Source organism: Macaca nemestrina, chromosome 10 (genome assembly GCF_043159975.1).
Source record: "Macaca nemestrina isolate mMacNem1 chromosome 10, mMacNem.hap1, whole genome shotgun sequence".
In the NCBI taxonomy this organism is placed as follows: Eukaryota; Metazoa; Chordata; class Mammalia; order Primates; family Cercopithecidae; genus Macaca; species Macaca nemestrina.
The window spans coordinates 81,919,214-81,931,756 of record NC_092134.1 but is presented as its reverse complement, the minus strand read 5'-3'; the positions used below and the strand labels follow the sequence as shown (position 1 = coordinate 81,931,756).

The following is a 12,543-nucleotide window of genomic DNA, read 5'->3' as shown; positions in this document are numbered from 1 at the left end:
TTCAAGTAGCAGCTCATGGGACTAGGGCCAGCCCCCCTTTTTTTTAACTGCAAGAATAAGATCATAATTACATTAGGTAGTAATGGCAGGAATGTATATGAGACAATTTCTTTTTTCAGTTTTCATATCCTTGCCCATATCCTGTGAGGCAAATCTGTATTATAACTGTGCCAGAGCATTATTTAGAATTAAAATACAGTCAGAATTAGGGATAAACTGGGTTCCAGTGCTGGTTTAGATGAGATGAATTAACCACATTTCTGACTCCTTGTCTCTTAATGCCATCTATCTGCGCTTTCTGATGAACTTTGGTCTTGTTTCAGAGACTATGCTCTTTCATACCTCTCCCTGCGAGCTTGTATTGGACTGTGGACCGCTTTCCTGTGTATTGTCCTTGTGGCAACTGATGCCAGTTCCCTTGTCTGCTACATTACCCGTTTCACTGAAGAAGCATTTGCCTCCCTAATTTGCATTATTTTCATCTATGAAGCAATAGAAAAACTGATTCACCTGGCAGAGACCTACCCCATCCACATGCACAGCCAGCTGGACCACCTTAGCCTCTATTAGTAAGTGTGCTTTCTGCTTATTTTTAAAAATTGAGCAAAGGGCCTGAGTTTAATTGCTGATGTAGAGTGCTAGGCAGTGCTTACAGCTTCTGGTCAAGAAGTGTCTTGCCCTTTGGGAAATGGATCTCAGATATGGACAAGGAGTGTTGGAGGGCTGTCAGAGGAGAACAATCAAAAGTGTTGACAGAGAAGATCGACTAGAAGTCACACAGAGGGGACTCAAGAAATGCTTTCCAGACCATGTCTTTTGGTTCTAGGCACTGAAACAAAAATGGGCTGCAAATGGAACAGGGAGAATTTGAGTTAGTTATGGGGAGGAACTTCTTTTTGCAAGGACTTGTGAACCTCTGGACTATGTTATCAAGTGAGAGAATGGACTCTCTCCTTTGTTGAAATGAAGGACTCTCTTTCTCTGAAAGTATGTACAGGCAACTCTTAGGGATTATTAGGTGAAGATGTATTAATCATTCCTTTCAGATGCAGAAGTGTCTCACACTGTATCATAAAGATCCAGAAGCCTACTTACTTCCTAGATTTCAACTCAAGAAATTATGATTTCTTTATGTGTTCAATATGGTTTGGATCACTTGGAAAAGAAACACGGTATCTGGCTGTGTTTTCAACCATCTAGGACACTCTGGTCCTATAAACATTTCTTCTCTGTAATAGTATTCTCCAAATTATGACTAAAGATCCTCTTCCCTTAGCTCTGTACATCAAGTTCTGGCTGTACAGTTCTGATGTGGAGGATCTGGTTGTGAAATGCACAACTTCAGTCTGAAACTATCTCAGAAGAGAGAGTACACTGTCTGGAGGCATCTACGAACAAGCCGCAGATACACTTTCATCTATTCTAGTTATTCACTCATTAACCTTTTAAAAATCAGAATTAATAAAAAATTTACTAGAACTTTATTTTACTAGAAAGTAACAATGATTACGGAGTATCATCTTCAAAGCCTAGTGAATTGGCTCCTATTGGCATTAGAGTTCTCATTTCTGTAAGGTTCATTCTTTGACCTCTTTTTATCATTATTTTCTTTGTTTAACAAATATTTATTGAGCACTTATTATGTACCAAGCACTGTTTTAGGCCTTGGAAACATAGTGGCAAACATGACAAAGGATCTGTCTTTATGAGGCTTTTATCTGAGAAGACAGGCAAATTGACCAGCCCTGGATTGAGTAGACTTTGGTTCCAGAAACAAATTCTTTGTTAATAAAGCTCAAGATGGTATTTTTTTAAGTCGCATTCTACTGTTAATTCATATGGCGCTGATGTGAAGCTAGAGCTCCTCAACTCTTTAAATGATTTTATGTTAATATGTATGGAATTGATTTTTAAAAAATGGTTTATTTTTTAAAGCAGTTTTAGGTTCACAGCAAAGTTGAACAGCAGGTACAGAGAGTTTGCATATACCCCCTACCCCAGCACAGGCACAGTCTTCCCCAGTATCAATATCCCACACCAGAGTGGTAAGTTTGTTACAATCAGTGAACCTAAACAGACATATCATTGCCACCCAAAGTCCATAGGTTACATTAGGGTTGACTCTTGGTGTTGTGCATTCTGTGAATTTTGACAAATGTATAATGACATGTATCCTCCATTATAATATCATACAGAATACTTTCACTTCCTTAAAAATCTTCTGTGCTCTGCCAGTTGCTCTCCCCCTCCCCCCAACTCCTAACAACCACTGATCTTTTTATGTCCTTATAGTTTTGAATTTTCCAAAATGTCATAGTTGGAATCATACAGTACGTGGCATTTTCAGATTGGCTTCTTTCACTTTGTAATATGCATTTAAGGTCCTCTGTTTTTCATGACTTGATGGTTCATTTCTTCTTAGTACTGAATAATACTTCATTATCTAGATGTACCACAGTTTATTTATTTTGAATTGATTTTTTAAACCTAAGTATAGGGCTTTTTAGCTTTCCCTGTTACTTTTCATTTTGTCTATTTCTTCCTATTATTCTAACCTGTTGAGAGCTTTTTGAATTTTAATTCAGTCATGCCATATCTTAGAAGGCATGTTTATTAAATTCACAGATCATACGAAGTTAGTAGGGATGGCTGTGTCAGTTGACCATATTGGGAGCCAGGTTGTGCATGAAGCATGCTAGGACTGGGAGGCAACAAACATGGTGGCCGATGGCACCGGTGTGGTCTGGTCTGGTCTGGTTTGGCTGGAGTAGGAGGCCTGGGGAAGCTAATGGAGCTTCTAGGTCTGGCTCCACCATGAGTGACCAGGGAATGGCCAAGGTAGTGGGATATTACCAAAGATAACTCAGTGTCAGGAAGTGCTTACGTCACGATTCCAGGAGACTCTGACTTCTAGAACAAGAGCATGATGAAGGGTATAGGGAATAAGATATTCAGGCTTGGAGGAAGTTGTTGAGAAGTAAATAGGATATTGAGACCTCCTTGCTATGCAGATTAAATTTCTTAGCAAAAGCCTAAGAGATAGAAATCAGGCCAAAAAAAAAAAAATCAGGACTCATTCTGGGCATATCAGATGCCAAATGTGGTTGTCGGCACAGTTTAATCCAAGATCCATGGGCTGATTTGAGTCCAACTTTGGTAATGACCAACTGAAAAATTAGAGTGTGATGGGGCCTATAGAGGGGCCTCAACTACTTAGGTCTGAAGTATGCAAAGAAGCAGCAAGGCAGCTCCTGACAGCCTTTAAACCAGTTGTTCTAAAAACATTTAACTGAGTATTTGGCTGTTTTCCTCAGGAATCTTTTTAATTTTTCCCCTCAGCTGCAGGTGTACTCTCCCAGAGAATCCGAACAATCACACCCTCCAGTACTGGAAGGACCACAACATCGTGACAGCAGAAGTCCACTGGGCTAACCTGACTGTCAGTGTAAGTTTTGGAGCTGTCAGATGTCCTAGCATTATGACCACAGGTTGAGGAGGGACTTCTAAGTGAAAGGGAAGAGTGGCCCTTTGGCAAACTCTGGCATTTACCGAAATAAAGCTTTTAAAAAAAAATTCTTACTCATTTTCTTTTATCCTTTCAGAAGTTTTCTTGTACATAAAAGGAGGAGAAGATTACCCTTCTCTTTTCTCCCCCCATATCCTACCTAGTGACCCTGAACTAAGGGTAGGTGGGGATGAAACCATGCAGGACAGGGGGCAGATCCAGACATGTCGGGCTGAAGAGTATTCAAGTTTGGAGGTCCTCTGTGATAAGAACAGTACAAGTTGCCAGGGTCCTTCCAGAGCCTTGGAAGTAGTATTTGTTCAGAACACTTCTGGTTCTATGTCTTAGGACCATAAGTAGCCACCCTACTTGAAAGTGGCCTCTGCAAGAGAGGACCCCGCAACTGCATAAAGGTCAAGGGGATGCTGCTTGCAGCCTCTGCTCCCAGCAACCATGGATGACAATGAGTGGTGGACTCAGAAGGAAACAGCTATTTATTCGGTTGTGTCTGCCTTTCATCACCCGGAATGCTTGTTCCTCCAGGAATGCCAGGAGATGCATGGAGAGTTCATGGGATCTGCGTGTGGCCATCATGGACCCTACACTCCTGATGTCCTCTTTTGGTCCTGTATTCTCTTCTTCACCACCTTCATCCTCTCAAGCACCTTAAAGACGTTTAAGACGAGCCGTTATTTCCCAACCCGAGTAGGTAGCATGTTCATGCATTTCTTTCATGTTAGAATCAAATATAACAGAACCTTTTCTCAGCCTCTATGCTGCTTATGGGGTTGATTGGCCAGGTGGAGAACTCCAGATGTCCTGATGAGCCACACTGGCATTCTCTCCTAGTGTCTGGCAGCCTCTTTCGTAGATCTGTGGTTGGGAATGAAGGGTTAATACTTAAAATCTTTTTGGTCTACAAGTGCCAGTTAAGGTTAAGGTGATAGTGATGGTTTTTAAAAAGTTATTAAGTCTTATTTCCAGAATGCTGTTATGTTTCATTTCCAGAATTCTGAGACACTTAACACACAATAGCTACAGCTGGCTCCTGAATACAGTAAATTGTGGTTGTGACCTTGGATACTTTAGGGGACCCAAAAATCTTCTCCCAGGGATGGCTTTTTAAATAGCTTATGAAATCACTGACGACAATGACTGCAGCAACCAGCATGCTCCTGACTTGGTTTGTATTACTGGTTGAAACCTCAGCAACCTTTCCATGATGCAGATAGCATTGTTTGTATTATGAACAAGGCTTTTGCCAGTTTTGGCAGGGCAAGATTAGAGGCTGAGTGTGGAGTAGCTACGTGGGCCGTTTCTTTGAAAGGGAACTTGAGAAGGTGGAGAATGGCTACTGAGACCTCCTCACAGAAAGTTAACACTGAAAAGAATAAGTGCATGAATTATTTACATCCTTCAGTCACATGGAGACATCTATAATAAATGACCATTACATTTGCCATATCAAAAATATAAAAGGAAGATGGGTGATCTACAGTGACCACAAAGTTTGTGCCACAGAAAGGCCCCCTAAAGGCCTGGATTACATGTACTTTTACCACAGTATACCAAGCTAAACCTCAAACATATGAATCAGTGAGAAGAAGCCACATACCTTTTTAATTTGCCAAAAAGTTAGAACAGTCAGATATGAAGAAATACATTGGGTATTCGTAGTTTATTTAAAGAACAAAATCATGCTGGGTGTGGTGGCTCATACCTGTAATTCCAGCACTTTGGGAGGCCCACGCGGGTGGATCACCTGAGGTCAGGAGTTTGAGACCAGCCTGGCCAACATGTTGAAACCCCATCTCTACTAAAAAAACAAAAGTTAGCTGGGCATGGTAGCACACACCTGTAATCCTAGCTACTCGGGAGGCTGAGGCATGAGAATCACTTGAACCTGGGAGGTGGAGGTTGTAGTGAGCTGAGATTGTACCACTGCACTCCAGCCTTTGCGACAGAGTGAGATTCTCTCTCAAAAATAAAAAAGTTAAAAAAAAAAAAAAAAAAGAGCACAATCATTTGATGCCTTCTGAAATAGAACTGAGAAGAAATTTGTATTAGTGATGATACACTATTGTAGATAGTTTTAATAAATGTTTAAGGAGAAGATAATATTAAAAAGGGTGTTCATTTTGCTGGCAAGAGATCTACCATCAGTACATCAAAAATGGGGATGTGCTCCCAGTCCTCTACTGGGGAATGGGTGGTAGTGGCCTTCAGAGAAACCTATTTATGTGGCCAGTGGTCTTGCCTTACCTGCAGTAAATGAAAAACCTTCTTGGTGTTTCATATAGAAAATCAGCTATTGGGCGGAGCATTATTTATGGCATTTTTTTTCATTGCACACAATAATTTCTGACCTATACATGTATAATACAGCATTTTCTTTTCTTCTTTTTTCTTTCTTTTTTTTTTTTTTTTTTTTTTGAGACAGAGTCTCACTCTGTTGCCGAGGCTGGGGTGCAATGGTGCAATCTTGGCTCACTGCAACCTCTGCCTCCCGAGTTCAAGTGATTCTCCTGCCTCAGTCTCCCAAGCAGCTGGGATTACAGGCACGTACCATGCCTGGCTGATTTTGTATTTTTAGTAGAGACGGGGTTTCTCCATGTTGGTTAGGCTGGTCTTGAACTCCCAACCTCAGGTGATCCGCCTGCCTCAGCCTCCCAAAGTGCTGGGATTATAGGGGTGAGCCACCATGCCCAGCCAATACAACATTTTAAATAAAAGATATTTTTAATTTAAATCATACAAAAATTCATAATATGAGTTTGTGAATGTGTATGATAGTGTGAGACCAACTGTAAAAGTTTGCTTTTTGGTTTTTAAAGGCTAAGCAGTTGGTATTAAGCAAGTACATATTTTAATGAAACTGTAACTCAGGAACAGTTTAAAATATTAGTTTCCCACTTATATTTCAAAGCGTAAAAAGGGCCGAATTATCCCTTTAAGTGCTGTCAAGAATTCACTTGGGTTTGTGATATTTGGTGGTACAATGCCAGATGCCCACAGCAGCATAATATTGTACTTTGCTAAAGGTAGACAGATGAATTCTCTATTTCTCAGCAGTCATTTCCCCAAAAAGTATAATGTTTGTTTTTAGTTAAAATAGTATTGTTTTACCGTACCACATGATGACTCCCTGGAAGTTGTCATGCGAAGTGCCCCAAATTTGTATTTTCTCATTTCTGAGCTCTTTGCCTGCCTCCATTTCTACATTTTTCAGGGACCAGAGGCTCATCTCCGCAATTTTTCCATGTATCGCCTCCTGATTTGACTTCACTGCTTATCTGCTGTGACTAGCAGTGTGATTTTGGACACTTTGAATTTCAGATGTGGCCAGGCACGGTGGCTCACATCTGTAATCCCAGCACTTTAAGAGAGGCTGAGGCAGGCGGATCACCGGAGGTCAGGAGTTCGAGACCAGCCTGGCTAACATGGCAAAACCCTTTCTCTACTAAAAATTTAAAAATTAGCTGGGCGTGGTGCCAGGTGCCTGTAATCCCAGCTACTTGGGAGGCTGAGGCAGGAGAAGCACCTGAACCCGGGAGGCGGAGGTTGCAGTGAGCCAAGATCACCCTACTGCACTCCAGCCTGGGCAGCAGAGCGAGACTCCGTCTCAAAAAAAAAAAAAAAAAAAAAAAGAATTTCACATGCAAAGAAACTTTATGTGATGTTATAAAAGACAATTCTTTCCATTTTGGTTATTTCAGTATTTTAGTTGCAACCTGGGATTAAATTAGAGTTTCAAATGTGATGAAAAGTAGAACGATAGCATTCTATAATTTTCCTACTGCTCTGCACCAAATTCCAGAGTCTCTGGAGTTTCTACTTCAAATTATTCAGTCGAATGAAACAGGATTTATTGCTGTTTGCTTAACATATATTTGTTTGGTTGAAAGGATTTTTCCAGAAACTGTAGGAAAATAAAGCAGAATCAACTGAGTGAAATATAGCACAAACATTCGATTAGGATGTGGTGAGTTGTGAACAATCAGGATTCTGGTTATGACTGGTGCCCCTGTCTCATAGGAGCTTAATACCATGTGAGCCAGGAATGCAGTGTCCAAGGCCCATGGCCTGGAGACCTGGATGCTGGCTGTGGACCTTGGGCAAGTCCCTCATCCTCTCTGTGCCTCACCTCATCTGCACAATGTTGTGATGACACCTGCCGTCTCTTTCCAATTATGCTTCAAGGATACAGTGAGATCTAATATGATGAACCAAGAGTATAAGGTGGTGTGCTATGGTGGGTCCTAGTTTAGCATGGTGTGCTATGGTGGGTCCTAATTTAGCATGGTGTGCTATGGTGGGTCCTAGTTTAGCATGCTCCCTGCCTTTTCCTCTCTGACATTTTCTTCAATTTGGGAACAGATGGGATTGGCAGAAGGAGGGGAGCTCATGGTATAGTAATACTCTACTCAAGTATGCCTACTGGTGTTACCTTCTAATGTTGAGTTGGATTTCCTAAAGCAGCCCACTTTGTTACTGAAGTTGCTGACTCCTGTGGAAATCCCCATACTAAGCAGCCTTACAAAATCCAGTCCCCATGGAATAGTGACTCCACACAGGCATCAAAAATGGATTGTCTTCGATTATGTTACAAAGCAAAGGCCTTTTTGGGGGATGGAGGATGATTGGGTGTTTGGATTGAAATGTAGATAAAGGGGCTGGGTGCAGTGGCTCATGGCTATAATCCCAGCACTTTGGGAGGCCAAGGTGGGTGGATTGCTTGAAGTCAGGAGTTCAAGACCAGTCTGGCCAACATGGTGAAACCCTATCTCTACTAAAAATACAAAAATTAGCCGGGCATGGTGGTGCATGACTGTAATCCCAGCTACTGGGTTGAGGCACGAGAATCGCTTGAGCCCAGGAGGTGGAGGTTTCAGTGATCTGAGATCGTGCCACTGCACTCCAGCCTGGGTGACAGAGTGAGACTCGGTCTCAAAAAAAAAAAAAAAAGTGGACAAAGATAGCTAGCATGTGTATTTTGAGCAAAATACAAATTTTATAATAAAATTTTATAAATAAACTTTGTAAAATCAATGGTATAAAATCAATATTTAAGATTATAGCTTATCTGTTACTTAATTTCATTAAATAGAAAAAGAAATTCAGCCCTTCTGATGCCTAAACATATTGTAGGAAAGTGTACTATGGCTGCCCTTTTTTCTGCCTCACAAAACAGAGGGCTGTTTCTACAAGGCCAAGTTTTGTATAAATGCAATTTTTTTTTTTTTTTTGAGATGGAGTCTTGCTCTGTCGCCTGGCTGGAGTGTGGTGGTGTGATCTCACTGCAACCTCCGCCTCCTCCCGAGTAGCTGGGACTACAGGCACGCACCACCACACCCAGCTAATTTTTGTATTTTTAGTAGAGATGGGGTTTCACCATGTTGGCCAGGATGGTCTCGATCTCTTGACCTCGTGATCTGCCTGCCTCGGCCTCCCAAAGTGCTGGGATTACAAGCATGAGCCCGGCCAAGTGCTATTCTTTATTTCAGATTGAGAGTTGGGAAAAACTGGAGCAAATAATGGGTTTCTTTCTTGCTTAAAAATGTATTTATATATATGTCTTAATATATACAAGGCAGTTTCCCCTGGAATAAAAGTCTAGAATGTACTGCTTAATTTTACACATGTGTGCAGACAATACTATCTGTGAGTGAAAAGTGGATTAATACGTGGATTGGGTCAACTGATTATTAGCCTGTTAGGAGTCCTCTGTGTGAGACATGGTGGTATAAATGTGAAGTTCTCACTGTATGCAGATGTTCATGTGAAAGATAATACTTTCTTCCTGTAAATATCTTTTGATTTCCATTTGTATGGAATCCCAATGAACATATCTTTGGAACACATAATGTGTCAAAATTTGTATTTTGTTCATTGATCTAAATGCCCATGTAACTAATCAGAAATCCAATTTGGCTCAGATTGGGAATTTTCTTTTAAAGGAAAAAAAAAATACAGAAAAGACTACTGGAAGAATCATGTTCAAATGACATTTTACATCAATGTTTCTTCAATATTTTGGAGTTGACTTGGTTGTTTTCTCCTACCTACGATAGAATGTGCCTGTTTCTCTGTCTCTCACTTTGGGCTTGCAGGAAGTACAACGGGAATAGCCTGAGCCTCTTGCTCCCTGTATAATTTATTTGCTTTACCTGAACTGCCTTACCTGCAGTTCATAGTGAGAACACCTGGGGTTGTACACTGACTCCACCTTTAAGTGTGATAGGGCCAAGTTGCTTTACTTCTCTGGGCATTTTTCTTTAGAATGAATGGGTTAAACTAGATGAGCTCCGAAGTCCCTTCCTGCCCTAACATTCTCTTCTATTTTTATTTTCCTGTGGTTACTACTGTTAGGGTCAGACATGTGAAATGTGAGGGACCATTTAGAGATTTAGATGTTATATTTTTTTATTATTACAGAGTGTACGCCCAAGTTTAGGACCTGTGTCATTTTTAGTGTCCCCACCCCATTTCTATTTCTGCTCCACTTGTCTTTACTTTCTTTGTAATCATCTCATTTTTTTTCCACTCTTGAAACTCACAACTTTCCAGTCCATGAGCTAGTTTGCTACCATCCCCCTCAAAAACAAATCTATTTAAAACACCCTCCTAGAAAAGCCTCCGAACCACCTTCAGCTAAATTTGTAACATTTATAGAATATTTTAAAATTTTAATTCAACCAGAGTTATGATCCCCAAACAAGTGCTGACGAAGCTATCACAGAAAGGATGTCTTTTTCACCTTGTAGGTATCATTGTTGCTAAATCACATCAGTACAGGCCTTCTGTGGGGAGACAGCAGGGAGCAGGGGCAGGACCAGGGGATGGGAGTAGATACAATTGTGATTCTATCCTTTCCTTTAGGTAAAAAATCCTAGGTTATAAAACAAGGTTCAGGGCCAAGCAGAGTGGCCCACACCTGTAATCCCAGCACTTTGGGAAGTTGAGGCGGGCAGATTGCTTGAGCCCAGGAATTTGAGACCAGCCTGGGCAACATGGCACAACCCTATCTCTACCAAGTACAAAAAAAAAAAAAAATTAGCCAGGCATGGTGGTGTGCGTGTATAGTTCCAGTTACTCAGGAAGGCTGAGGTGAAAGGATCACTTGAGGCCAGGGAGGTCAAAGCTGCAGTGAGCTGTGATGACACAGTGAGTTATTGCACCCCAGCCTGGGCAACAGAGAGACACCTGTCTCAAAAAAAAAAAAAACAAAAAAAAAAACAAAGTTCTGCACTCTTAGGTTGGTAATATAAGATGACCTGCACGGTGTCACAGAGATTTCCCACTCACTAAATCACTCTGAAAGAGTTTGCATAAGATTCTGTAGACTTGCGGTATTTAATGTGGGTAGTCAATAGCTACATGTGACAAATGGCCACTTGAACTTAGGCTTGCCAAATTGACACTGTACTGTACACATAAAGTATATACCAGATCTTGAAGGATTGGTACCAAAAAAGAATATAAAACATTTCATCAATATTTTATATTGATTACATACTGAAATGATAATATTTTAGATATATCTATTAAATAAAATGATAATTTGATAAATATTATAGTTATTTTCACTTATTTTTATATTTTTTATGTGACTGCTAAACAATTTAAAATTAGACATATGGCTAACATACTTTTTTTTTTGAGACGGAGTCTCACTCTGTCACCCAGGCTGGAGTACAGTGGCACAATCTTGGCTCACTCCAACCTCTACCTCCTTGGGTTCAAGTGATTCTCCTGCCTCAGCCTCCGTGTAGCTGGGATTACAAGTGTGCACCACCATGCCTGGCTAATTTTTGTATTTTTAATAGTGACAGGGTTTCACCGCGTTGGCCAGGCTGGTCTTGAACTCCTGACCTCAAGTGATCCACCCACCTCAGCCTCCCAAAGTGCTGGGATTATAGGCGTGAGCCACCGTGCCTGGCCTGGCTAATGTAATTCTACTGGACATGCTACTCTACACTTACATGGTATGGGGTAGGCAGTGAAATACCATAGGTAGAAGGTAATTCAGTGAAGCATCCAAATAGACAGAAACAACACAAATATTTTTGCTGGAGGCCGAAGCACTGTGTGGCACAGAACACCTCCCAGAAAGCAGAAAATTTTTCTGCCTGAAAACCAATGTATGTGTGAGACCCCAATTAAAAACAAAAGCAAATAAGGCCCAAACTGTCTTCCCTCAGCTTTGCCTGGGAGCTGCTACCTTTGCACTTATTTTTCTAGCATCTTCTAGGTGCCAAGGATATTAGCCACATGAGGGAGACGAGCATATGTGTTTCATTTTAGGCATCATTCTTTTGTGGTTCCCCCTACCCCAGGTATTGTTGAGTCTGTCCAAAGCTGGGTGAAATACCATGCAAGTCTTGCTGCTCTCAGTGTGCTGCTTCTCTCGGCCTTGGTGGAGGCTGAGCCTGTTGCTGGTACCCACCAGCCCAGTAGGTTTTAATGCTGCTTCCTGAAAGAGATTGTATTTGTTTCATTTTTCACTAGTCACAGTTGTTGTTTAAACTACATCCAATTTGGGGGAAGAATACTTGCCTCTGATGGAAAGAGAGATAGGGGATTTATTGCTTCAAGTGTTTTAAATTAAAGCTATTCTCACAAAAAAAAAAAAAAAAGAAAAGAAAAGAAAAAAAAAAAGAAAGAGAGAAAAAGAAAAGAAAGGGAACTCAAATCAGGAGGAAATGGTGGTTTTTCCTGTAAGTGATGTTTCAGCCAGGCACATTTTCAATACAGGGTACATAAATGGGAGGAGGACTCAGTTAATTAGATATTTTGTGTACAACCATATATGACTAGAACACAGACTTCAGTGAGCCTACATGGCAGTCATGAGAGGTACATATTAAATAAGTTCTGGGTCTTTGTTTCCTGTTAGGACAAATAGTTAACAAGTGGCTATTCTGTACTGACTACTTGCTCAGGCCTGGGTTAAGTGCTAGGGGGATGCAACAGAAATTTAGAAGATAGTATCTGTCATCAGATAGGAAGGAAAAACACATGAAACAATCAGGTGCCAT

General features: G+C 40.9%; 1 protein-coding gene across 2 annotated transcripts in view; it reads left to right on the top strand.

The window, feature by feature from the left end:
* Positions 1-12,543, top strand: part of LOC105474344 (solute carrier family 4 member 8) — an 81,853-nt gene that overhangs the window by 45,521 nt on the left and 23,789 nt on the right. For both annotated transcript variants that reach the window (XM_071071699.1, XM_071071700.1), the window contains 3 exons: positions 324-569; positions 3,340-3,445; positions 4,049-4,210. In XM_071071699.1, the coding sequence (XP_070927800.1) occupies positions 324-569; positions 3,340-3,445; positions 4,049-4,210 (514 nt within the window). The remainder of the gene's footprint in view (positions 1-323; positions 570-3,339; positions 3,446-4,048; positions 4,211-12,543) is intronic.